General features: G+C 35.4%; 1 protein-coding gene across 2 annotated transcripts; it reads right to left on the bottom strand.

Annotated features, from left to right (window-relative positions):
• Nucleotides 1–414: 414 nt before the first annotated feature.
• LOC144959103 (uncharacterized) lies at nucleotides 415–17085 on the bottom strand. 2 transcript variants are annotated; one of them, XM_078891531.1, is made up of 11 exons: nucleotides 16802–16943; nucleotides 14856–14959; nucleotides 13834–14094; nucleotides 11939–12020; nucleotides 10447–10578; nucleotides 10111–10216; nucleotides 9428–9485; nucleotides 7703–7875; nucleotides 6064–6224; nucleotides 5277–5418; nucleotides 415–2966 (listed from the first exon to the last, which is right to left on the bottom strand). In XM_078891531.1, exons 3-11 carry the CDS (start codon nucleotides 13998–14000, stop codon nucleotides 2143–2145), a joined length of 1845 nt encoding a protein of 614 aa, XP_078747657.1. In that variant the 5' UTR covers nucleotides 14001–14094; nucleotides 14856–14959; nucleotides 16802–16943; the 3' UTR covers nucleotides 415–2142. The 2 variants fall into 2 exon arrangements, with proteins under 2 accessions (XP_078747657.1, XP_078747651.1); XM_078891525.1 differs by lacking the exon at nucleotides 14856–14959 and having other exon boundaries at nucleotides 16802–17085.
• Nucleotides 17086–26964: the final 9879 nt, after the last annotated feature.

Genomic DNA, 26964 nt, shown 5'->3' with positions numbered 1-26964 from the left:
TATACATTTGACTGTTTCCCTCTCAGCAAGGCCCACTGGCCAGGGCCAAGACAAAACCAAGTAATCTCATTCCAAGACAAAGACAGAAAGCAAGTTGGAAAACAGATATAGGGGGATAGAAGACACAGTAAGTATGGGAGGTCACGAACCCCACCTAGTCATCTTGTAGTGCTACGCAATGGAAGAAATAGTGCGTTATAACAGCAAATAATAAAGCCACAATATTCTGTCTCCCTATATATTTATGAGGCTGTGGCAAACAGATGAAAACTAAATATTTCTTCAGCTTTTCAAATTTATAATTACGTTTTTTGGGGGTTTTTTTGTGTCCAATATTTCAAAATTGACCTTTTGCCACAGCCTCATTCCCCCCACCCCACCATATTTAAAAATAATCACAAAGAGAGAAGTGTATTTATTTTTCAGTTTTTAATATTTAACTTAAAACAGAAACTTTCATCTTTACATATCAGTAATCATTAAGCCATTAATTCAACAAGTCAAAGTATCAGAATATTCGCCTTATATAAAAACCTTTGTTAAGGTTGAGTTTCCTCTCAGAAGCCTGCCCTCTAAACATTCAACAAAAAGTGAACAACTCTCATTTTGACTATGGTTTCAAACTTGGGGCAGAGGATTTTTTCTAAGCAGAACTTCTCAAAACCGTTGCTGATCAGTAAATGAACTATGATACTATTTGAAACAAAAATATTTAAACAAAATGGAAAATGTATCATTCTAATAATGAATATCATGTTTATGCTGGTCACACAATTTAAAATATGTCAAACAAAAAGAAAAATATTGGTTGCAACGTATATGATCTGAAAATAATGCCTTTCAGCTCAAGTATTCATATTAAATAAAGAACCTCGAGCAGTTTGTTTCTTTTACATTTGACCAGAGATAAAATTCTCAGGGAAAATAACAAACCCATTTGACACATGTGCTACACAAATTTATAATTTGATGTAGGAAGCTAACATTTTAACACATTTGGGTTTCTTTTTTAAGACGTGCATTTTGATGGAATGATGAATGAAGCATGTCAAAGCGTTTTCTGATTTACCCACAATACAATTCTAAGAGGAAACAAAATCCAGATAATAAAATAATGCCAGTTAATTTCCAAATAAATGAAGTTGACTTCTACTTCTAACTTAAAAACTAAAAAAAAAGTATAGGAACAAGAGTAATATGTGAAATTAAAGGAGAATTGTCATGATAAGACTTATTATTCAACATAGTATCTTCAACTTTCAACAGCCATTTTCCAACTTTTTATGAGGCTGTGTTGGTCTTAGTGTAAAACTGATGTTTTTCAATAATATCAATGACATCTATTGGCTTCTTTCATTGGCATAAGCTGACAGAATTCTGATGGAGCCAAATCAGGTGAATTTGGTCGGTGAGGAAACAATTCCCTGTGAAATTAACAATTTTCTCCCAAAGGGAGAGATCAACATACTCGGGCACGAACTACAATGTCAACGTGAAACAGCCCTTTATTCCTTTTAAAATCAGGCTTGAAACAATAGTGCTTTGAGACGTTTAATTGTCTTAGTTTATAGTCTTTGATAAGGATAGGAAATAAAGTGTGAATCACACCATGCTTGTCCTAAAATACTGACCAAAACTTTGCTTGCCAATTTTCTTTGTGTATTTCTCATAAAATAAGTTGAACATACACATATCCATACACCTGCAAACATTATCTCAACAAAAATCTTGATCTTTGCATAAATTTTGAAGGTTGTTTTTATGTGTGTGTGTGTGTATGTGGATATATCCTGGTATATCTCCCTCCAAATTCACAAATTCTTTTACAGCTCTGTGTTTTGGCAACTTGCATTACGGTGACATGTTCAAAATGACGTTACTGACCCAATTAAAAGTCCAATTTCATGAATAGCATTTTGCATTCGAGGTTTGATTATAATTATGAGTCCCCCAAATTAAACATTTGTTGCAAAACAATGATTGTCATGGCATTGATTTTTTTACTGCCCCTCACATTTTCACCATGCTCATTCAAGGTTGATTAAAGACATATACATCAACAAAATCTACGATTGACATCAGTGGAAATGGGAATTCAACATCTCTCTCTGATTTTAACATACAAACACAAAATTTTGAATCCTAATTATTCATGTTCCAATCTGTTGTTCGCCCTGTAATCTTTATCTCAGTCAGTGCAGGTATCTCCTTCCTTGTATTACTGCCAGACATGTTGGAATAATTGCGAGACACCCCACCATAGCTCTGATGAGGCTCAGTTGGCCTAGGCAGTGAGTAGGGATGTGATGGAGTGTGATGCGAAGGTGCATGTGAGGGCTGGTGTGAAGGTGGATGTGAGGGCTGGTGGTAGGCAGGTGGGTGTTGCGGATGTTGTGGCTGAAGTGAGGGAGGAGGAACGTGGGTGTGTGGGTAGCCGTATGAGTTGGTAGGAGGGTGGGTTGGTGGTGGTAAATAGGTTGATATAGACACTGGGGGAGGAGCCGAGTAGGAAGAGGGTGGGTGATAACTAGGATTGGAGACTGGGGGATTATAGGGATCATAGGTCGGGGGTGGGTTTGCGGGAGGGTGATAGGCGTGGGGTGGGGGTATTGATGGGGGTGCGTACTGAGTCTGCTGAGGGTGGTAGGTGTACTGGGATGTATGAGGTGGTGGTACAGAAGCTGTTGGTGGAGGGTACTGACTGGCATCAGGAGGTCCATGATGTGAAGGGGGTGGAGGTTCTGAATACACAGCGGGTTGGGCTACAGCAGGGGGAGGAGCACTATTGCCAGCTAGAATGGACTGAATATTTTGAGAGCCCTCTTGGGACATGAAGGACGATGAAAACATACGCGAGGATACATAAGGGTTGTACGAGCTGTAGCTATCTGACTCTGCTCTATTGTTGTTGTTGGAACTCCTGTATTGGTTGGGGGTTCTGTGCTGAGCCACAGGGATGGGAGCACCTGAAATGACATTAGAAATGTTTGAAAATCAAATGCAATATATCCAAAGGTGGGTTTATTTCAAGCCAATCAAAAAAAAAAATATTCAGGTCTCGAAGTTAATCCCTTAGTAACATTAGATCTCTGAAATGAGCACTTCCATGTCATACATCATTGGAAAGCTTAGGTTAATCCTAAAAGATGATATAGACCTGTAAATGAGCTCTACAAAAATTGACTGAAACTCCTTGACAAACTGAAGATTCAATTATTTTTTTAAAAAATAAGGGCATCATTGGAGAGGAGAGTGATAAATATAATACATTAAAATAGTGGGTGTTATTTCTTACTGGAAGTATGACTGCCATAATTTGATGTAGAAGGAATGCTAAATAAGCATGTCATTCATATAGGCATATAGGTAAAGACTTCATCAAAGTCATATTCCTGCCTCTGGAATTTTTCTGATATAGTCAGAAAAATAATCACCATTATCATCTTTAACTTCTAGCCATGACAAATTGAATTTATTCCTCACATCTTTATCGATGCTCGACAAGTCTGAATTGCGATCCACGAACAGCTCAGGCATTGTCAGAACATTAGAATAATGTAGCAATGAGCAAACTTGATTTTCAATCAGTTAATGACAGAGAGAAAAAAACAAATATGACTTCTGGCCAATACACTGATTAAGTAGAAGTGAATTATCATCACAATGAAGAAACTTCGGCAGGCGTAGCGGAAAAATTCAAAGAATTTAAATGAAGGTAAATCGCCACAAAACAGCAAGCTCACTTGGGCTTGAGCAAAACAATGGCAGAAAACGTCCTGATTTTCACGGCAATTAATTAGGCTACTTACCATTGTTCCTTACAATCAGATACCCAATCAGTGAAGAAACGGTCAACTAGTTTGTTTACAACGTGAGGCAATCGAAATGTGCTTGTAGAAATCTATCCTAATCTAACTTTCGATTTAAAGGTGTCTACCATTACCATCTACTAGAGATGTTACTTCCGGCATTCGCATTTTACTTTTTTTATACTTTTAAAACCCAGCTTGTAAATGTGGTCAATTTTGGCTAAGATGAAACAGTGAAATTTATCGCTCGGCGGCTCAGTTAAAATTGGCTACTGTTGGGATCACGACAGGTTGGAAAGTGAAAAAATAATTTAACGAAGGCTGTGTGAAATTACAGTGGGATCTGTTCAGTCACGCCAATTCTAAAAAGCACCGCTTAGCCTTGGCAATAAATCCATCGTTAATATAAACGGCTCCCATGAGCTATGCGTAGCTTTATGGAATACTCCTAATTACTTTACGGTCATTTGACTACGATTTGTGAATTCTTTCTTTATGCACTTCTTCTTTCTTTCCTTTTTCAAAAAAATATTTGAATTTGACAAATTGACTGATTTCAGTTAATTGGCTGAGAATTTACAGGTCTAATGAAACAATACATCAATATATGTGTACACCCAGTATTTAAAAATTCTTGCACGGATAGTTGCTATGAAGGCAGGATTGAATTTCCTATTTCAGCTTTAACATCTTTTTTTCTTGAATTGTTACATTTTGACATGTAAAAGTTAACTTGGAGTTAAATGTTAATAAAATAAAAACAAAACCTTGCATCTCAAAAAGCTTGAGTATTTTTAAAATATCATATATTGATCTATCAAAATACTTATTTTCAACACTATTGTCCATTAGTTCTTTAGTCTTTGTCTTTTATAAAATGGTAACAATCCAAAATGACCACCAAACAATTTCAACGGGTGAATATTTTTTCATGTCCTCTACATTTTTTATCTTCTTGAATCACTAGCTATTAAGTGAAAAGGGTTGTATCATCATTATTTATAAAAATATAAATTTTTATTTTTGCCACTGCATGTTCCTTTAAAATGCAGACCGATCCATCTTCATAGGAGGGTCTCAACAGTAGCAAAGAATACAACATGCCCAAACTTCATCCGTGTCTTTTAATTATTTATACATAGAATGTTGTTTAAGGAAAATTAGAAATGTTTTAGACAATCCCACTTATCCTCTTAATCACCACCACATCACCAAGTCGAACAGAAGTGACAGTTTGGTGTCAATTCGAACAAAAAGTGAAAGATACCCCAGATCTTTTTACCATACGGTTGCAAACTTTTTTAAAATGAAAATGTTGTCCTATGTTTTAACTTTGAATCTCCTTCTTAAAAATTGGTCCACACCTACAAATTAAACATCAATTTTTATATTCATTTACTACATCTTTACAATTATTTAATCTATATGTGACATGTAATTTTTCTCATCATCATTATTATTACTTACCAACAGTTATCCCTGCATCATCAGCGGTTGATGTGGCTGTGGAGGAATTACTTTCTGTCTCCTGTTTGGAGGCTGTGCTATATTTGCTCTCCTTTTCCTTGACTTCCGACACAGAAGCAGATTCAGTTTCAGACTTCACATCCTGAGTAGGAGAGAGAGAGAGAGAACAAAGATGGGTCAGCTTTGATTCCCGTTCATGATGTTGTATTTTATCACGCACACAGAGAGAGAGAGAGAGAGAGAGCGAGAGAGAGAGAAAGAGATAGAGAGAGAGAGAGAGAGAGAGAGAGAGAGAGAGAGAGAGAGAGAGAGAGAGAGAGAGAGAGAGAGAGAGGGAGAGAGAGAGAGAGAGGGAGAGAGAGGGAGAGAGAGAGAGAGAGAGAGAGAGAGAGAGAGAGAGAGAGAGAGAGAGAAAGAGAGAGAGAGAGAGAGAGAGATGGACAGAGACACAAAGAGAGAGAGAGAGACAGACAGACAGAGACAGAGAGAGATAGTATCTTTAAGGGGTGTGTTGATCGACTTTCATAAAAGGTTCCTGTTTCATAATAATCAAAACGAAATTTCTTTTTAAAAATATCCATGTATATATCATTGATATTTTATAAAACCCAAAATGAGTCTCACAAAACCTTAAGGTCATTTCAGCACCAGTAAAAAGGGTTTGGCAGAAATGTGAAAATTGAGCATAAAAAAGGATCGCACAAAGAACAGGAAAGGAAAATATTTTAAATAATAAAAATAATAATACACAAGAGATAACTTAATATCTTTATGATCAACTTCTCACCTCCCTGGGCCTTTTGATGGGGGGTGGCCTGTCTGGAGGGGGAGGTGGAGTGGAGTCATCTGCTATCTTACTGGCTTTGACAGGACTGTTGGGAGGAGAGTCAGCAGTCACTTGTTTCTTGCTTTTGTTGGAGTACAGATCTAACACCTGGTGGCAAATGTCTGAAGAAAAGGAGATGTGTTAAAACAAGCCAAAAATATCGCCCACCTAATAAAGAGATCAGTAGTAGAAAAAAAAAACAAACCTACATTAACCAGTGCTGATGGTGACAAAAAGTGAAAAAGAAGGAAAATTTTGAACAATTACTTTTGAGCCCCAATTTAACAGCATTAACCCCCATTTTTTTTTTTTAGATCAATAGCTAATGATATTATGACATTATTCATTCTGGAGAATGAAAGCTCAACCTGTAGGTAATGAAATATGGACAGACATGCTCAATTATAACATCTAGAAAGTGGGGATAATCTGCACATATTTCTTCCAGCGTGCATCAACTCTTTCACTGCCAGTCAATTGTAGGGTTGCAATAAAATTTTTAAAAGGAGGAAATTCTCATCTGTCTCCAAAATTGATGATTTGTGCAGATCCAAGGAAAACCATCAGCAGTGAATCTCTACAAAAGTTGTAAGATTTGACTTATCTTTTTCTGTTATTTCTACCAATATAGCAATCCAAAAAATAGTCTTAATTGAATCTGCCTGTTCCAAAAACAATTAAGGATGACTGGGAACGGGTTTCAAAACAATCAAATCTTTAATCAGTATAGCAAACATTTTTGAGATATAAAAAAAAGAGCTCTTGTAATTTGACAATCTAAGACTAGAAAACGGCGGGGTTTGGCCCGCCTAAAGAGTAGGTAAAACATTCTTCCTGAAATTTATATATTAAAAAAATTCCTTCATTAATCCTGAGGCAAAGTCTTTAGAGTCTATTCCAAAGGAAGTCTGGAATAAACCAGGCATCAGCCAGAGTGCATTGCTGCAAAGTGAGCTAGAACGAGGTGACTTGCTCAAGGTCAATCAAAGCGCAGGGATTCCAGCTCAATATCTTTTTGTGTTCAAAGCAAAGACCATACTGCAGACACAGGCTATACTCTAACCAAATTATATTATTATAATCATGTTATGAAATAGAAAGAGAGAGCATAATCTGAAAACACAACATTTGTCTTTCTGATGATGGATATCAAAGCACAACTTTCCCTCTTATAGATTTTTACAGGAAAAAATAATATAATATAGAGTATGATGAGGATGGTGATGGTGTTATAGGGGAATGGTGAAAGTGAAGGATGGTAACAGAAATATTAGGAAGATTGTTGTGATGATGATTATGATGATGATGTTGATGACGATGTTATAGTGTGCATATGTGTGAGTGTGTATCTATGTCAATTTATTATGTTATGTATACTCTTTATAATATTTTATTGTTATAAATGTGTAACCAAATGACAAATTGCCACTATTTTGAGGACAATCATATTATTATTATTATCATTATAAGCCTTTAGACACTTCTCATTCAAGGTTATAATTCCCTTGCAGGAAAGAAAGCATTTAAAAGTTTTAAAATATTGCAAGAATTATTTTATTAAGATACGAGTTCACAACCATACGATTTATTTGTCACTCACCTTCCATGAGCTCCATGGACATTCCTTCAAGCCAGTCTTCCCACCACTTGCTTTTGCTGCTCGTTCTCCCAGACCAATCACTGGGTTCAAATTTAGTGAGCCGTGAGGCAAGGTACATCAGGGAAATGCAAACTATCTCTGGTTCCCATTGAAGGCACAAGGTAGTACATAAACTTGAAAGGGAAATATATTAAAATAGATTATTGATTAATCATCCATTAGCCCATTGTCATACAGGTGAAAACAGACTGACACTAATGAGTCATCACAGATTAACAAATATCAAATTGTATTAATACATCAGGTGGCCACAAAAAAACAAAACAAAAACAAAAACAATGCGCCGCTATTTATATATTTTTATTGTAAAAAGTTATAAAGATATCTTTTTCGAATATTTATTACTATTAGAATTATTCTTTATTAATAGAACAGCAAAATATCTAAATAATTAGATTACCAGCCTCTGAATAACATAAAATTTTGTAACACCCCTTTAAAATTTCAATATCGAAAAGATAACACAACTTATTGTGTCATTTGGCTTGCAATTTTTAAAAGAAGACACTTGTTGCTCTGCTTGGGAAACTCTATGCTGATAATTACATAAAACTATAGATAGTTCGAAGATGACGTCACTCAGGTCTTTGTTATTTTTTTTTGCCATCCGCGTTTATGAGTAATGCTCACTGAACTGTAGTAACCTGACTATAAACGTTCATGGATACACACCGTTTTGTGTGTTGGCCCGTTATACTTCCGGATGGCAATGTTATGAGCTTCTTAGCCAAGCGCATACTATCTATAGGAAGAAAATCTTTTGTCAGACTGTGAATACCTTTATCCAGGACGGAATTTCATTTTTCAACAAGATGGTGCTAAATTTCATATGAGCAAAAGAACACAAGCTTTTCTTCAAAGTAAGAATAACTATTTCATAGAGAAAGACATCTGGCTGCCTCAACCATCCAGCCTGATTCATTCCATGGATTACACAATTTGGAATTCTTTGACCGAGATGGTTTATAGTGGACAAAGATCTGCATTCACAGAAGAAACCTTGAAAGAAAGAATTATTTTATGATGGGAGGAGTTAACCAATGAGGAAATTTGAAAGTGCATTTCAAGTTGGAAAAAGAGACTACATTGGGTCATTAAAGAGGAAGTAGTCAGTGCTATTGATCACTTAAAAGTGCTAACTTTGTAATCGTTGGAACAAAATAGGCATGTGAGTGTGCTATGTAGACAATTTCTTATATGATGAGGAAAATTATGATAAAAATAATGTTTATTGTGACATAATTAATGTTTGTGAAAAATGGCAACAAATGATAAGATCATCGCCATTTTACTCTCTGCAATGTTGTCTCATTTTTCTCTGATATTGTATTCCTGAACACAGTTTTGAAAATCACTGATCTTTTTTGTTTCTCAATTACCACTCATAACATTTTGACAGTCTACGTATAAGGATTTATTTTATTTGTATTTTGAATTTGAAATAAATCCAATGAAAAGTCTCAGAGATACAAATCAACAAAAAGTGGCGCATTATTTTTTTGTGACCACCTGATATATACAATCCATTTGAAACAATTTTTCAGAGAGTGAGAGAGGGAGAGAGAGAGAGAGAGAGAGAGAGAGAGAGAGAGAGATAGATAGATGGATATAGATAGATTGATAGAGAGAGTCAGTCTTGGGAGTAAATTGAACAATTACAATTACCTATCATTAATGAATGTCCAAGCCATTTGGGCCATGTTCTGAATCTTCTCTTTTTCACCTGGAGAAAAAAAATGTAATTAAAATATCAAAGTGATTCACAAATTCAGTTGGACTATCACACATTACATTCAACATTACATACATCCCACTCACAAATCTTAATAGTGGGACACAAGTGGAGATCGTTTCTTGATTGTATACTGGAGACTGAATGTTTGATCTGCCAAGATGGTCAATCCCATTATGGAACTCTTTGATTCACAATTAAAATGTTCTCAAAAATTAAAAAAAAACAACTAACACTCTCTTTCTCTCCACCTCGCTCCCCTCTGATATTATGTTTTGCTTCCACATTTTTGTATTGTTATCTTTCTTATCTTATTACCTTACGAAAAGAAAAGAAATTAAGTAATTAAAATGAATAATAAGAATAATACTGAGTTGAAAACATAACTCTTACACACAATTAATTCTGATATGTAATTAAAAAAAAAAGAAATAATAATTTTTTTAACAATAATTTTAAAAACGGAATCGAAATGAAAAGCAATGAATGGTACGTGTCAGAAATAAAGTGCACATATTCTCCAAATTTTAAACTTAATATGCTCAAAAATAAAAATGGCCTAATGATTAAACCACCAATTTCAACAATATGAAAATGAAAAGAAACCAACTCTTACATTTAAAGTTCTTGGCATATTTGAGCAAGTGAGAATATGGATGCTCAACATTGAAGTCAAACTTGATAGTCTTGAGAAGAATCCTTTCCATAGTCATAACTTCCTCCTTCATGAATAAATGAAATGATAAAATTTAAGGGTAGAACATATTATGTGGTGATCATGAAATTGAAAAAAATCGTGAATATAAAAATGATCACAAAAATTGAAAGCAGATCTGTTCTGTTAAAAACGGAACACTTGGCAACTATGAATACACATTTATCAAAACAAATCTTGCTTTAAATTTAAATAAACAAAACAAATAAGATTTAACTCATACGGTGTTACACATACCCGTGGATCATCTCCAAATTTGGCAAAGGATGCAGATGACAGCAGGTTTTGAGCAATTTTAATTACATCTTTGCATTTCTTGGGAGTTTCCTCCACTTTGCCCGCCAAGAAAAGACAACAGGCTGCTGTTACCTGATAACAAATAAAATGACAATAAATATCTATAATGCTGACATTGAGCTACCAAACTAATTGCTTTTTGAGCAGTATAATTTAGTGGAACTCTTATTGGCAAGAGCATTTGGTCATTATTGCCAGTTACTATTGTCTTTTCCTGTAAAATGCTGTCATTATCAATAATATGATAACTTTTAGCAACATTTGAGTGGATTGAAAGAGTAACATTTCTCAAATTTATTTCTCAAAACTTTTAACCTCTAAAATTATCAAACTTAAAATATGCTGTGCATAAGAAGACAATACATCAGGAAGTATTCAGATAAAATTTGACAAAAATCTCTACGAATAAATAATTTTTAAAATGTAATTTATGACCAGCGCAGATGATTGATAAACCAAAATGTGAACAGAAAATACAAAACAGGAGAGAAAAAAAGCCAAAAACATCATTCCTTTTTTTCATGAACATTAAAAACAAACTATTAATAATGCCAGAGATAATAATGGCAATTTGTCAAAAAGGAGGAAAAATGCATGGGGCCATCTGTCAAACTCAAATAAAATCATAACATAAAACATCATAGTTTCGTTAATTATATTACTACCTCTAGTGTACACCTTTTCTTAATAGTTGTAGTAGAGATTTTATAAACTTAACATTAAAATTATATATATATATATATATAATATATATATATATATATATAATATATATATATAGAAGAAGAGAGAGAGAGAGAGAGAGAGAGAGAGAGAGAGAGAGAGAGAGAGGAGAGAGAGGAGAGAGAGAGAGAGAGAGAGGAGAGAGAGAGAGAGAGGAGAGAGAGAGAGAGAGAGAGAGAGAGAGAGAGAGAGAGAGAGAGAGAGAGAGAGGTTAAATTGATGTGGGGTTGTTTTCTAATTAGAAGGAAGTTATAATTATCTTTTAAATGGACCTATTCCTGCACTACCCCTCTTGGCCTACTTACAAATAAAATCTAGACTCATTACCCCCTCTCCCATCCCCTTCCTTTTCAACCATCAATTGCCTTGTCTCACTTTTGACATCTGGTGCATGTTTGTTTAGACTGACACCATAAAAATGGGAGTGTCATCAATATTCATGCATCTGAGCGCACAGGTTTCAAAATATGACACAAGGCATGACTGTGATTTTTTCATGGATCCACCACTTGACCTGAGATTTCACCAGAGGAACATGTTTGACACGCAAAATCAGCAGAAAATTTCTGAGAAAATCCCAAAATCAGAGAATTCCACGGAAGATTATCATCACTGTAATATATTCATAATTCTATTTTTTATTTGTTTTTATGATTGAGGAGAAAAAAAAGTCAGAAAGTATAGCATGAAAATTATATTGACAACTTACATAACGGTAAAATTCCTTGAATGAGTGAAACATGTAAAATCTGTGAAAGTATACAACACCAGTGGCGCATGTGTCCCAACGACTAATGAAGAGTTAAGGATTATGGCATGAAAGCTACAGAATAGAAATTGATATGCACATAAAAAAATAGGATGCCAAGCTTTTCAAATTGAAATCAAGAACACCCAAACTTTCATCCAAAATTCACCCCAAAGATGACAAAATTATACCTGGAAAAGTTTTTTTCAAGCAGTCTATTAAACAGTGAGACACAATTTTAATGAAACAAGCTTGTAATGAATTACTAGAAATAATGATCACATATCCACTCCCCCCCCCCCCCCCCCTTTTGTTTTACCACTTGAATTTTTGAAGCATATAGCAAAAAAGCTATGTTTCAATGCCCACCAGCATTTTTTCCTTTTTTGTTATGATATAACGAACCTGATATAACAAACCAGTTTCATAGATTGGGCAAGGTCTAATGACTGATAAAATACATAGATTTTGATGAGACATACCAATGACGATAGTGTCATTTTAAATGGGAAATGAAAATCATGGTTTCCGAAGGAAAAGTGGAAACACTTGACCAAGCGTGCAAAGCATCCAAGCTTTCCAGGAGTGTCAAGAGACATACTCTTCATGTAAAAAAAATAATGTTTCAAAAAGACGCTCTCGAGATAGAATGGGCTCATAAAAAGCATATTTAACAGACAATATCACTTCTCTACAGTTTGTGTAAATCTACCCATGGAAACACTCATAATTCATACCAAATCTCACTGTGATTCATTCAAAAAAAAAAAAAAAATTGATGATGGTATGAACATTATTGTATTGGTGACAGTAATGATGATGCTGTTTTTGATGGAATTGGTGATGGTAGTGATGATGATAACGTGATGTGCCTAATCCCACACTACAATATCATGACATTCTATCCAGGGGCTAATAACGCTCAACCCCATAATCTGCAGTTTCAGGTTCTTTGCCACAATCTATACATGAAGAAGGACTGATTGGAAGTCCACACCCATTGATGTAGGGTAGCTCTGTTAGGCAGGTTCTAGAACAGAGGACTGTCACTAGACCATCCTGATAGATGAGTTGTACATGGGTGCCCTGAATGGCCTGCCCGGCTATGCATGAAGTTAATAGCAATCCAAACCTGTGCCTGAGCAGCTCTGCCACCCCAGGCCCACACTACTCTATTATGTGATGTTGATTGTAGTAGTGTTTTGTTTTTGTTTGTTTTTTAAGGGTTTTATGGCGCTTGCAACACATTTAGGTTATATCAGCGCCAGTAAACAGGAAGAAAATGGGATAGTAAAAAATTCTAGAATTACAATCAAAGCACCCAAGAGGAAGTAGACAAAGGGGAATTGGGAACAAATAGGGATTAGATGTAGATTCCAAGAGCATACCACCAGTGTACTGCCCACCATGGGAGGTCAGGAACCCCACCCAGGTTGTAGTACTGTGGCAGTGGTTGAAGCAATGGTAGTAGTGATGGTGATTATGTGGAGGTGGTTTTAATTGTTATGCTGGTGGTGATAATAATGATAGTGATGTGATGTTGGTGGTGGTTGTAGCAGTGGCAGTGGTGACGATGATTATGTGGTGGTGGTTGAGGTAGTTGCAGCAATAATGATGATGATGTGATGGTGGTGGTAGTGATAATGATTATGAGATGTTGGTGGCTGTAGTAATAGTAGAACTCTTCAGTGACAGAGGTGATGATATAATGATTTTAAAAAATTTGATTATCAATTCTTCAAAGCAGCCTTAGTTAGGAATAAACCTATATTTCAAAAATCAAATCGCTGAATAAAAAAAAAAAGAAGAAAAGCTGAATTCATTGTATTGCTTGTGTACAACTTTTAAAAGGATACAGCCCCATTTTGGTCCCAGCATCAATGATAAAACGAGCACCCTCTCTTCTGTATCGATTCTCCGTGCTTGTGTCGATTCCAGATAGGAAGGAGGGGGAATTTTTGATTTGCTTGCGATCAAAGTACCAACAAGGCATTTTCGCAAGTATTTCAATATCACTCCACATCAATGATGACAATATGAACTTGAACTTAAATCAAAGCGTATAAAGGTATAACCAGACATACAACTTTCAAATTTCAGTATGGCATTAGCTGAATCTGAAAAGATAACATTCATAGTGGCAAGCATTAAACAAAGAAGATAGGCAAGAAACACAAATCAAAGTTCTGAGGGTGATCGTGATCACAAAGAATAGGAAGTCTAAATGATGAATAATTACTGTTTGATAGGTCACTGGGAGGCAAAAATTGGCAAGTTCAATCTCCTGTATTTTATTCCATTACCTCAGTGAAATAATTCTATTAAATTAAAGTTGTGATCGAAATTGCGCGAAGTTAATAAAAAACTGCTAAAACATTCAATATGGAGCTCTTATTAACAGGTGGTACACAAAAATGTTCGTCTAAATTGAGCATAATGCATTTACAATTTACATTAATAAAGAGGAAGATAAAAATTTGAAAACAACACTCTATTACATAATTTGATGCAAATGTTATACATTATTAAAATCGGTTAGACAGAAGAAACATAATATGCTATATATTTCATTCCTAAGATCTCGCTGAAATAATTGCAAATAATTCCCCTCTGTGTATTAAAACATAGAATAAAAAAGTGTTTGGGCCAAAAATTAAATAACAAGATATAAATATGTTGTAGAATGAGTTTGTTTTTGTTTTTTTTTCCCCTAGCAGTCTAATTTAATAAAATGGCAAAATCAAGGTCATGATAAATTAGAAAATATTGTAATTGGAAGGAAGTTCTGGCTTGAAAGTTTTTGCTAAATCACTTTGGGTTTATTACTATTCATAATTTGGACTAACAGTTCATATAACTTTATCCTTCCCCTACCTACCTGATTCATAATGACTGACTGGTATGAATAGTTAGGCACTTTGATAAGTCCGGTCCAGTGGCCACCAATTGAGCTTCTTCTTTTCAATTAATTGAAGAATATCTCTGCCAAATTTAATCAAAATTGATACACTCGCTCATTATTTTATTGTACACACCATCAACTCCACTTTTTAGGACAAAAACCTCATATTTTTCCCCATCTTCATTTAACCCTAATCTTTTCCATACTTACCACACATGAAAATGATTTATACAAAAATAAAGCTTATTTTCTGACCTTTAAATGATGGTAGCGTCAATTGCCAAGGACCTTGACAATTGTCAAATCGTCAATTGCCAAGGACTGTGTCCTTTCAGCAACTACACATGTGTACTTTTAACTGCCACGGAGTACCTTTAGTGTCATGAAGTGATGTATTGCCACAGAGTGATGTTATTAATATTAATTAATACTCTCTTTTATTCTTCTTTCTCTCTCTCTGTCATTGTCTCTTTTCCCTCTCTGTGCCATTTTTTCCTCTGTGTGTGTATTTGTCATTTCCTCCTTTTTCTCTCTCTCTCTCTCCGTCATTTTCTCTTTTCCCTCTCTGTGCCATTTTTTCCTCTGTGTGTGTATTTTTGTCATTTCCTCTCCCCTCTCTCTCTCTCTCTCTCTCTCTCTCTCTCTCATATTTCCTCTTTTTGTCACAGACTTTTGCCAGTTGGTAAATCGTCAACTATTTACTATTAACTGCCACGGATTGATCTTGTTGCACAAATGTTTTACATTAATTGTTCCTTATAAAGACGATGTGCAGTATATTTCCTTTAAAATAAAGAAAATCTTACTTTTCTTTTTTAATCCAGGACTTGGCAGAGATTTGCCACTACGTCATTCTGTTGTTTTTTGGATTTTTTTTGCTGAATCCGAAATCAACAGTAATTTTTGTTTTGATATTATTTTAACTTGTCTTGGAATTCGTGAAAAGACATAAAAATTAAAAACAAATGCCAACAAGTGTTGACTCGATCCTTTCCACAACGATTGACAAGGAATGAGTGAATGGAAGAAAGTAGAAAGTGACGGGCTTCGAGATTCGTATGCGCGCAAATGGAGGCTCGACTGAAATCACCACAAGCAGCTGAAGAGTTCCAATTTTACTCCTTGGCAGTTGATGAACCGTCAACTACCAAGGACTCACTCCTTGGAAATTGACACTTCCTTAAATGATACCTAACACTTGTCATTTATTTTTTAATTGAAACAAAATTACTGAAAACAATAAGTGGGCCATGTTCATTGCAAAATCCAAACTATCGCCATGAGACACTGGTTTTGAGGTAGCAGTGGTGAGATCTATGTAAAATTGATAAAATTTTCAACAGAAAAATATGAATAACTCTGGAACTGTTAGTCGTAGAGAAACAAATAAGATCAAATTTTATGCTTTTTCAAGACCCAGCCTTCTTCATCTTCTATAGATACTATACCTCTAGCCTAGTATGAATGTCGCTTTTTAATTGACGTTCAAGATCTGATTATAATATAAAAAATTCACTTCGCCGTAAACACACAAAAGGGTTTTATGTGACCCACTCTGAAGCGTATTTATGGATCATGGAAATGGATTTTGATTTGGCCGGCGACCGTTGACTTTGAATTTGACTCCCACTTTTAAATATGAATAACTCTGCTTTTAAAAAAAAAACATAGAGAACAAATTCAAACGGTTTTATAAATGGGATGATAAACTGCATCATTACAAACCAGGTTTTGTACTGTTATTCGAAAAATGAATTTTCATGTCCCTAGTCAGTCGTGTTTATTTTTTTATGCTGAGACCTGGGCCTTGTGGGGTGATTGATGAAATGAGTGGATTTTTCTTTGCGCTGCTTTGAACTGTACATCGATAACACTAACTCTATTATCTCATCTTGATGATGAAATTGTTTTAAAATACTCACAATTTGCCTCATCGTGACAAGTTCGGAAATGTTATAAACTATTTGCCGGCGACGTCGACGTCGATCATCGTTGTCAAAGTTCAGAGAAGAATATCCGGCATGAAGTCACTGACTTCAAGTCAGCCATCTTGCAAATGTTACCAGCAGAAAGTTTAGGTAGCTAAATCGAATCTCAGTCCTAATCTCTCTCTCTCTCTCTCTCTCTCTCTCTCCTCTCTCTCTCTCTCTCTCTCTCTCCTCTCTCTCTCTCTCTCTCTCTCTCTCTCTATCTATCTATCTAACTCTCTCTCTCTCTCTCTCTCTCTCTTTATATCAAATATAAATTGTATCACACTTATACGTGGCCAAGACATATGTTTCTGTGGCTTTCGTCCACGTCTTCAGTTGGCATCCGACGTGGACGAAAGCCACAGAAACATATGTCTTGGCCACATATAAGTGAGTGATACACTTTATATTTTATATTAGCTCTAACCATCATTATCGAGCACTTTCGTACCTATGAGTACCCACCAACACTCATATATATATATATAATATGGTCGATGGTTTCTACGAGTGGACAAAACTCACAAAAACAAATAATTCATGAAAACATCAAGCCACAACACTGAGATACAAGTCCCGTATGAAAAGGTCTTTGTAATTATTCTTTGTCCACCATTTAAAGGATTGGTTTTGGTCGATAATGCAATCAATATGTGATAAATGTAAATCAAAAGAGAAAAAAAAAGAACCTATGACAGAAATTACTTACTTTTAGTACTTGTAAAGAAAATCTGCACGGCGATGTTTCGTCTCTGCAAATCTTTTTATAATGTGTTTATTGAAATTTGGAATGGCATCTATTTCAGCTTTGTGAATTGACAGAATCATTAACGAATTTAACCGCTCTGTGTTTCATTGAATTTCGCAAGAAATTTTTCACTCTTTTAAGGGTGCTAAAACAACGTTCAGGAGGTTAGGAATTACGATGGAAGTGGTTAAGGTCACTATAGCCTATAGATGTCCATGATTTGTCAGTGTTTGTTGTATCTGTAAAAAGTAGACAATAAAAACAAAAGAAACGTTTTTTTTTCTAAACTAACTGTGAGCCATTCATGCCTGTCATACCATGTCACTGAAAAAGAGCGTTTTCGAGATTTCCACACCTGTGTTAATTCAAAATCAGTTGGTTGGTGAGGAACTAGTCTTTTTATTTCTAATTTGTCATCTAGTGTCAATCTCCCAAACGGTCGGTGAAGTAAAGAGTCAACTTGATTCATTGCAATTCATTGTTTAACAAAACAAAACTTCAAAGTATATCTCAAATAGTGGAAATCAGTGGACTACGATTAATGATTGCACAAATAAAAGGTAGATTCAGATCTTAAAGCATCACAAAGAAAAAATCACTCCACTTAAGTACTTAAAAAATCTAAAAACACACCAAAGTATAACTGTTGACAATCTTCGCTTTCTTTCTCTGACTCACACAAATACACACGCACAAACAAACACACACACACACACACACAAATAAACACTCATACACACGTAACCACAACTCGGCACTACAAGCAAGAAAAATGTTGGTAAATTCGTCCACAATGCTTCGTTGCAAAGAATTACTTTATTCAATAAAAAAAAAAGAGTTGTGGGGGGGGGGGGGGGGGGGTTGATATGTCATTTTTTAAAGTTTTATTTTGTCTTTCTTTGCTGCTTACAAAAAAACTTGACAATGATCAGTGTTTTTGACAGTTAATGTAATATTTTGGATGGCCGAAGTTACCCTAATTTGGCGCATCCCCCCGTCCAACGGTGGAGCTCTCAGATCCTGGCACAAGTCGAGGGGTTTTCCTCTATTTGAAGGTAGTATAATTCGACCCAGTTTCTCGCTCAATCAGCTGTAGCGATACTAATGGATAGAGCATTAACTGGAGCTTGGATTGCTTTGCACCACGGTGTTTGATTTAGTCACTACTTCGCGCAGTGATGTCACCAACATACGAGTCGGCGCAGTGCGTGATTCGGAATCTTGAATAGAGTGGAGACTAAAAAGGCAGTATGTTGTTGGCGAGTTGGCGAAAGACAGTGGAGTTAAAATTTCTCAGTTTTATTTTTAATTAAATTATGCTGTTAATGATTTTTAAAAGATTGGTACGGTGCCTGGCACCATTCGATCCAATGGCCCCACGCCACTGTATATATATATATATATATATATATATATATATATATATATATATATATATATATATATATATATATATATATATATATTATATAGGCATCCTTCCGTCTCAAGAGACGATGGTTTGCGCCCTGTATGGCTTTGGTCCAGCGACATCTATATATGAAGTCCTAGCTTTGGTCTCATCAGTCTTGTTGAGAGCAGCGACGGGTGTGACTCAGCAGACCAATCCTTGCATGGCAGTCTCTACCGCAGTTGTTGCACACGTAGTTTGACTGTGTGCTTGGTGTTTGGATTTACTGCCTCTCTTTCCTCCTTGCTCTCCTCTCCTCAAACTTCTTCTTTCTCCTCTTCTCACCTCTCTTCACTCCCTCCATCACCGCATATCTCCAGCCGCTGCGGTCGTCAGCAAGCGATTCCCATGTGTTTGGGTCAATGCCTGTCAGTTTCATGTCTCGTTTGCAGACATCATAGAAGCGCAGAGCTGGACGGCCAGTTGGTCGTTGTCCAGAAGCTAGTTCACCGTACATGATGTCTTTGGGTATTCGTTCATCGTCCATCCTGTGTACGTGACCAAGCCATCGCAAACGTCGCTGGCAGAGCATGAGATGCATACTGAGGGAGTTCGCTCTTTTTAGCACTGCATTGTTAGTGAGTCTGTCCTGCCACCTGATGCCTAGAATTCGTCGTAGACAGCGAATGTGGAAGTTTTCCAGGCGGTTCTCCTGTCGGGCATATGTTGTCCAGGATTCACTGCCATACAGTAGGCTACTGAGTACACATGCCTGGTAGACTTTGAGTTTGGTGTTCAAAGTGAGTTGGTTGTTGGTCCACACTCTCTTGCTCAGTTGTGCCATGACAGCTCCTCGTTGTCAATGCGAATTGCTGGTATAGAGGGCACATCCTGACACATTACATTTGTTTTCTTGAGGCTGATCGTCAGCCCGAATTCCCTGCATGCGTGGGAAAACATGTCCATCAGCCGTTGGAAGTCTTCCTCGGTATGCGGCATAGAGCTGCATCATCTGCAAATAGCATTTCCTTTATGAGGACTGTGCGGACCTTGGTCTTTGCTCTCAGGCGTGCCAGATTAAACAGCTTTCCATCACTTCTGTTGTGTAAGTGGTGTGTACGTGGACTCCTTCCGGGGACTCTTTGAATGCAAACTTCAGCAGTAAGGAGAAAGGCAGAGGAACCTGCACATATGTATATATATATATATATATATATATATATATATATATATATATATTCACCTCGTTATTTCTACACATACTCCAACAACGTTGTTTCATCCAGAATTCCTGGAATCATCTGGGAGGTCGTTTATAGGTGCCTGGGAGAAATATTTCCCTCAATCATAATATATATATATATATATATATATATATATATATATATATATATATATATATATATATGTATATATATATATATATATCGTGTCGTGCCTGTTTACCAGTGGCGGTTCTAGCCTATTTACAGTGGTGGGGCAAAGATGATTAGGTCATATATATATATATATAAATGTAAATTTTCACTCACATTATTCTTGCCAAGACGATTCGTTTCAGTGTTCCCACCTCAAATGGATTATGCCGACTGATGAGGTGGGAACACTGAAACGAATCGTCTTGGCAAGAATAATGTGAGTGAAAATTTACATTTATATATTAGCTCTAACCACCATTATCGAGCACTTTCGTACCTACAAGTACCCACCAACACTCATATATATATATATATATATATATATATATATATATATATATATATATATATATATATATATATATATATATATATATTTTTTTTTTTTTTTTTAATTTATCTTTTTATTTTTTTTAAAGTTATTTATTTATTTATTTATTTATTTTTTAATTATTTTTTTTTAATTATTATTTTTTTCACCTTTAAAAAATAATATTTCAACCACAAATAATCACATTCATAATGAAATGACAATACCAGTAGATTTTAATTATTCCAAACGTAATCAAAAATGAATCACGAAAGAGAATACAACTAAAAAATAAAGCGACGAGACATAATGCGACAACACCTTGACAATACAAGTCCATTTCGTTCACTCGAAAAATTAAAGATTTGCTTTAATCCCTCAACGGCGAGATTAATATTTCTGTTACATTACTGGTTTTCAGTAGTATGTGGTAACCTTAAAGTTTTAATCGAGAAGCAACAACAGCGATATGACTCGAGTTTCATTCAGAGCTCAAATTGCATTTTACTGCTGTCTTGATGATTAGAATGATTGTGCCGGTGGTGGTAGTGGTTGGAATCGTGGTAGCGGTGGTGGTGGTGGTGGAGGAGGATGTAATTATGGTAGTGGTTTTGGTGGTGCTGTTGGTTAGAATGATATTTGTGGAGACGATGACGGAAATTTTATGATGATGTTGATATTGTTTTTATTGCTATTGTAGTACTTGTTGTTAATATTGTTGTTGTTAATGATGAAGATGATGATGATGATGATGATGATGATGATGATGATGATAATGATGATGATAATGATGATTATGATGACAACGACGATGTCGTCGACAATGATGGTTACCATACGATATTACAATATTACAAAGTTTATTCAATCTTAGGCTTTCGACAATAAATCATACAATTTGATGACCACATACATGAAAGTGGAAAAAAATGGTAAATGGAACCAAACAATAAACTGATACCATTAATAACCACAAAAAATACAACAATAGTAATACCACCAATACGTACAAATAATAATAATATAATAATAATAATAATAATAATAATAATAATAATAATAATAATAATAATAATAATAATAATAATAATAATAATAATAATAACAATAATAATAATGATGATAATAATAATAAATAATAATAATAATAATAATAATAATAATAATAATAATAATAATAATAATAATAATAATAATAATAATGATGATGATAATAATAATAATAACAATAATAATATTACCATCATCATTACTACCACCACCATCATTACTACTACCACCACCGCTACCACTATCACTACAACCATCACCATCATTATTACGTTTCCAATCATTTTTTCTCGTTTCTAAAAATTTGATATCTATCAAAACAGACGAAATTCCGGTCATTTTTTTAAAGGGTAGTTAAAATATCTACGATTTTATTAGCCATGAAAACTACGATTTTTATTTTCCTATTTCAAGTAGGCAGGTCTGCTATGACAAGTATCAGTATCAGTTCCATAGTCAAAAGAAGACCAACAAAAACACAGTTTATTTAATCTTAGGCTTTCGCCAATACTTCATACAATACAATTAAGACAAAATAATGTTACCAATTTCTCCTCATGCATTCGTTAGACTATAACAATAACGACCGTGTTATCTTTACTCCTCACCCAACCAACCCCGAGCTGCCCGCCTCTTCATCGCGAACTATCTTATGTATGTATTAGCTTCAGGACGGGCAAGTACGGAATCTGCCCACCCTTCCGTATTTCCTCTATAACTTAGAATTCAACTCTCTCCTTTCTCAGAAGAGTATTTCTCGTATACTAATTCAATTGTTGAGAAAACCAAAATGGTGGTTGTATTTTATATATTTATTTAGTCGTGACTTTTGAATAAAAGTGTTTTGTTTTATTAGAGGAAATACAATAGAAAATTACATTGTTTTGCAAAATTATTTTGTCTGGCAATAAAAATACAGCGGTAATTACTTTAAGAATTAAAAAAAAAAAGAACTAACAAATTAATTTGTTAAAAAACAAAACAAAAAAAAACCCAAAACAACAACAACAACAACAACAACAAAAAACAAATAAGAAAACAATTTAAATAAATGAGTTTTGAGAAGCACTAAAGAAAACGAGAAAAAAAAGAAAAGTTTAAATGGATAAACAAATATATAAAAACAACACCAATTAATACTAAATTGATATAAAATTAGTAAATTAATAAATTTAATTCAATACTGGAACATTCCCAAAGTCATTACATCAATGGTACCAGCACAAGTAAGGCAATAAATAAGAAAAAGTTCGTTTGCCAAAATCTCTATTTAGTTTTCACTGGTTAATAAGGTGGGCTCATTTGAATTAGCCCGACCTAGTACTAGAGAGGCCAGACAGCAAAAATCGGAGTTAGTCCACCGTCAGGCGACGTGACGATGAGATGACGATGTGGGCGGAGTGGAGTGGTTGGGGGGGGGGGGGGGGGGGGGTGATAAAAAAGAACAGTAGCGTATCCTGGTTTATGCATTACGGGGTGCATGGTGATTCGCAATCTATCAAAAATACACACAAATTGATTTCAGTACGAAGTATAAAGTTTAAGTAGTAACTTTTGAAATTATCTAATTTAAATTTGATTATTTTAGACCTGGTAATACAGCATATAACTTGAAAAAACAGGCTGGTATTTGCCCACCCTGCCCATTATTACTAGCCGTCCCTGCTGTTTACCCTGGACAAGCATTATCTTATTTCTTATATTATCCACAATCAATCATTAGGGATAAAATTGAAACTTCATGAAACACTCAAACACAGAACAATGACACCACCATCCCTCCAATGTCAACGCAACATACACTCGCTCACACATACACAAACACACACACACACACACACAGACACACACAAACCTAGACCATCTCACTTTTCTAATTAATGGATTCTTGCTATCATCAAAGGTAAGAAAATTAAAAAGTGTTCGGCCTAGAATATTTGCTACTTATGACTGTTGTCACACACGGGGCCGTGGTTTTCAATATGTCTCATATAGCGGCGAGGGGAAGCACTTTATTTTCTGCTTGTCTCTATTAGCCTACGAGGTTGTAATGAAACAAGTAGTGGGACCATGACGTGCTACTCTTTCTCTCTCTCTCTCTCTCTGTCTTCATCACAACAGGTCGTTTATCATGATAGAAGTAGAAGCCAATAGATTCTCCCTTGACTATTAGGTTACTATTCCCAATTTTTCATTAAAATTAATTAAACTTACGCATATTTAGTAGACGTACGTCTTACTTATATATATAAATATCAGCCAGACAATGGGTCCCGAATTTAGCTCCCTAACAACGTGATATATTTTATCTGGCATTGTAGAGCCACACATGTAGTATTACTACGGTAATAGTACTTAACAAGATATGAAGTGAGTAGAAAAGTGCCAGAAGACAATAGAGAATAAAAATTTTTTTTTTTTTTTTCGCGGCGGTGGTGGGGTTTGAACCTGCGACCTTATTGGTACGACAACTCCGCCTGGCAGGTGAGAGCGTGGCTCTACCGTGTGAGCTATCCACGAACACAAAAATATTCGTTTCAAACCCAAAGTCATTTCTAGATCCCTCTCTCACCCACTTCTTGAGATCGCCGATTCGTTCGCCACCATCGCGAAGTAATTTTGACCAGCAGTTAAGCTTAATAGCCAATATTCTCATCACAAACATATAACATAGAAACGATTGAGACATTGAGTATGCTCCGGTGTATGGGGTGAATTTTTAATTCAGAAAAGTGAGTGGAGCAGGCACTTATGTTGGTAACAACAAGATATGAAGTGAGTAGAAAAGTGCCAGAAGACAATAGAGAATAAAATTTTTTTTTTTTTTTTTTTCCGCGGCGGTGGTGGGGTTTGAACCTGCGACCTTATTGGTACGACAACTCCGCCTGGCAGGTGAGAGCGTGGCTCTACCGTGTGAGCTATCCACGAACACAAAAATATTCGTTTCAAACCCAAAGTCATTTCTAGATCCCTCTCTCACCCACTTCTTGAGATCGCCGATTCGTTCGCCACCATCGCGAAGTAATTTTGACCAGCAGTTAAGCTTAATAGCCAATATTCTCATCACAAACATATAACATAGAAACGATTGAGACATTGAGTATGCTCCGGTGTATGGGGTGAATTTTTAATTCAGAAAAGTGAGTGGAGCAGGCACTTATGTTGGTAACAACAAGATATGAAGTGAGTAGAAAAGTGCCAGAAGACAATAGAGAATAAAAATTTTTTTTTTTTTTCCGCGGCGGTGGTGGGGTTTGAACCTGCGACCTTATTGGTACGACAACTCCGCCTGGCAGGTGAGAGCGTGGCTCTACCGTGTGAGCTATCCACGAACACAAAAATATTCGTTTCAAACCCAAAGTCATTTCTAGATCCCTCTCTCACCCACTTCTTGAGATCGCCGATTCGTTCGCCACCATCGCGAAGTAATTTTGACCAGCAGTTAAGCTTAATAGCCAATATTCTCATCACAAACATATAACATAGAAACGATTGAGACATTGAGTATGCTCCGGTGTATGGGGTGAATTTTTAATTCAGAAAAGTGAGTGGAGCAGGCACTTATGTTGGTAACAACAAGATATGAAGTGAGTAGAAAAGTGCCAGAAGACAATAGAGAATAAAAAAATTTTTTTTTTTTTTCCCCCCTATTACTACGGTAATAGTACTTGTAGTATGTAGCCAAACTTCGGTTAAATCCAATGTGTGTGTATTAGCAACGTTAGTTAAATCTAATCTTGACATAAATTTTAGTTTGTTCTTAAAATTCATCAACTTTGCCGAAAAATTCAATTATCTCTAAGAATAATCCTTTTTTTCATTCGGCAAAAATCAAATAAATTTTGTTTTTTTGTTTTTAAGGGTTTTACGGCGCTTGCAACACATTTAGGTTATATCAGCGCCAGTAAAAAGGAAGAAAATGGGATAGTAAAAAGTTCTAGAATTACAATTAAAGCACCCAAGATAAAGTAAGACAAAGGGGAACTGAGAACAAATAGGGATCAGATGTAGATTCCAAGAGCATACCACCAATGTACTTAGTCTACAAGTCTCATCCAGACACAAGCACAAAATCCAACAAAGAGGAACACACTCAAATGCTTACATTATACATTCAAATTAAAATAATAATACATAACAGAGAGATGATTTACAAGGAAAAAAAATATAATCTCCCAAAACAATAACTATGCATTCGACTGTTTCCCTCCCAGCTAGGATTCCGGCCAGTGCCAGGACAAAACCAAGTAATCTCATTCCGAGACAAAGACAGAAAGCATGTTGGAAAACAGATATAACGGGATAGAAGACACAGTATGTACCTCCCTGCCCGCTATGGGAGGTCAGGATCCCCACCCAGAAATACATATACATTTTCAAAATCAGCCAACGTAAACAATATATATTATATAATTAATAATATATATATATATATATATATATATATATATAATATATAAATAAATATATATATATATATAAATATATATATATATATTTTGCGCTATATAAAAGCTCAATTTTTTAAATTTTGAAAATAATACAGGGAAAATGCCACAGACACGAATTAAAAAAAAAAAAAGAAATAAAATAAAAAAGAATACATATATATATAATGATAATTATTGATTAGAGGGTTGTTTATTTTAATGCGCCCGGTGATTTACTGTGGCATTGACAGTTACGTATGTGTTTGTATAAAACACTTCAGGTGTGTCCAAACACACACACAGCCACGTCCACACTCCATCGCCGTTTCGCATAACTGACATCTCTCTACTTATTCTTATCACTTCGTCATTCGTTCTAATTTCAATGACGCTGTGATTTGCAATACATGGTTGGCTTCGACAGTTAATGAATGTTGTGATACAGCAACCCCCCCCTTACCACCTCTATACACATACCAATAGCTTGTAACATGTCATGTATAAAGCTATCTCCCTGAACATATTAATAAAGTCCCCTATTATCATCCTCAAGCGGAAATTTGTCTTATGGTCTATTCAAAGGGAAGACTGGAATAACCCAGCGCCGTAAATTGAGATAGGGAGAGGTGGTTTGCTGAAGGTCACATAACGCGATGGATATTCGAGCGAAGTCCATACTGCCGAGCCTCACTGCCCCCCCCCCCCCCCCTCACCACCAAAACGTTCTGGCAAAGAATATAATACGAATTTCTGTTATTATAATCTTTGG

Source organism: Berghia stephanieae, chromosome 1 (genome assembly GCF_034508935.2).
Source record: "Berghia stephanieae isolate SIO BIC M18660-M18661 chromosome 1, UCSD_Bste_1.3, whole genome shotgun sequence".
Taxonomy (NCBI): domain Eukaryota; kingdom Metazoa; phylum Mollusca; class Gastropoda; order Nudibranchia; family Aeolidiidae; genus Berghia; species Berghia stephanieae.
Note: the sequence above shows the minus strand (reverse complement) of the source record. Positions and strands in the feature narration are given on the sequence as shown.

What these genes read in the sequence shown, in the direction of transcription:
- LOC144959103 (XM_078891525.1), bottom strand. Translation starts at nt 14,000, where the DNA reads ATGTGGAGTGATATTGAAATACTTGCGAAAATGCCTTGTTGGTACTTT. An exon ending in GCTGGGACCAAAATGGGGCT is followed by an intron (nt 12,021 to 13,833) that starts GTATCCTTTTAA and finishes ACTCTTCATTAG; the next exon opens with TCGTTGGGACACATGCGCCA. An exon ending in ATATGCCAAGAACTTTAAAT is followed by an intron (nt 9,486 to 10,110) that starts GTAAGAGTTGGT and finishes TTTTTTCTCCAG; the next exon opens with GTGAAAAAGAGAAGATTCAG.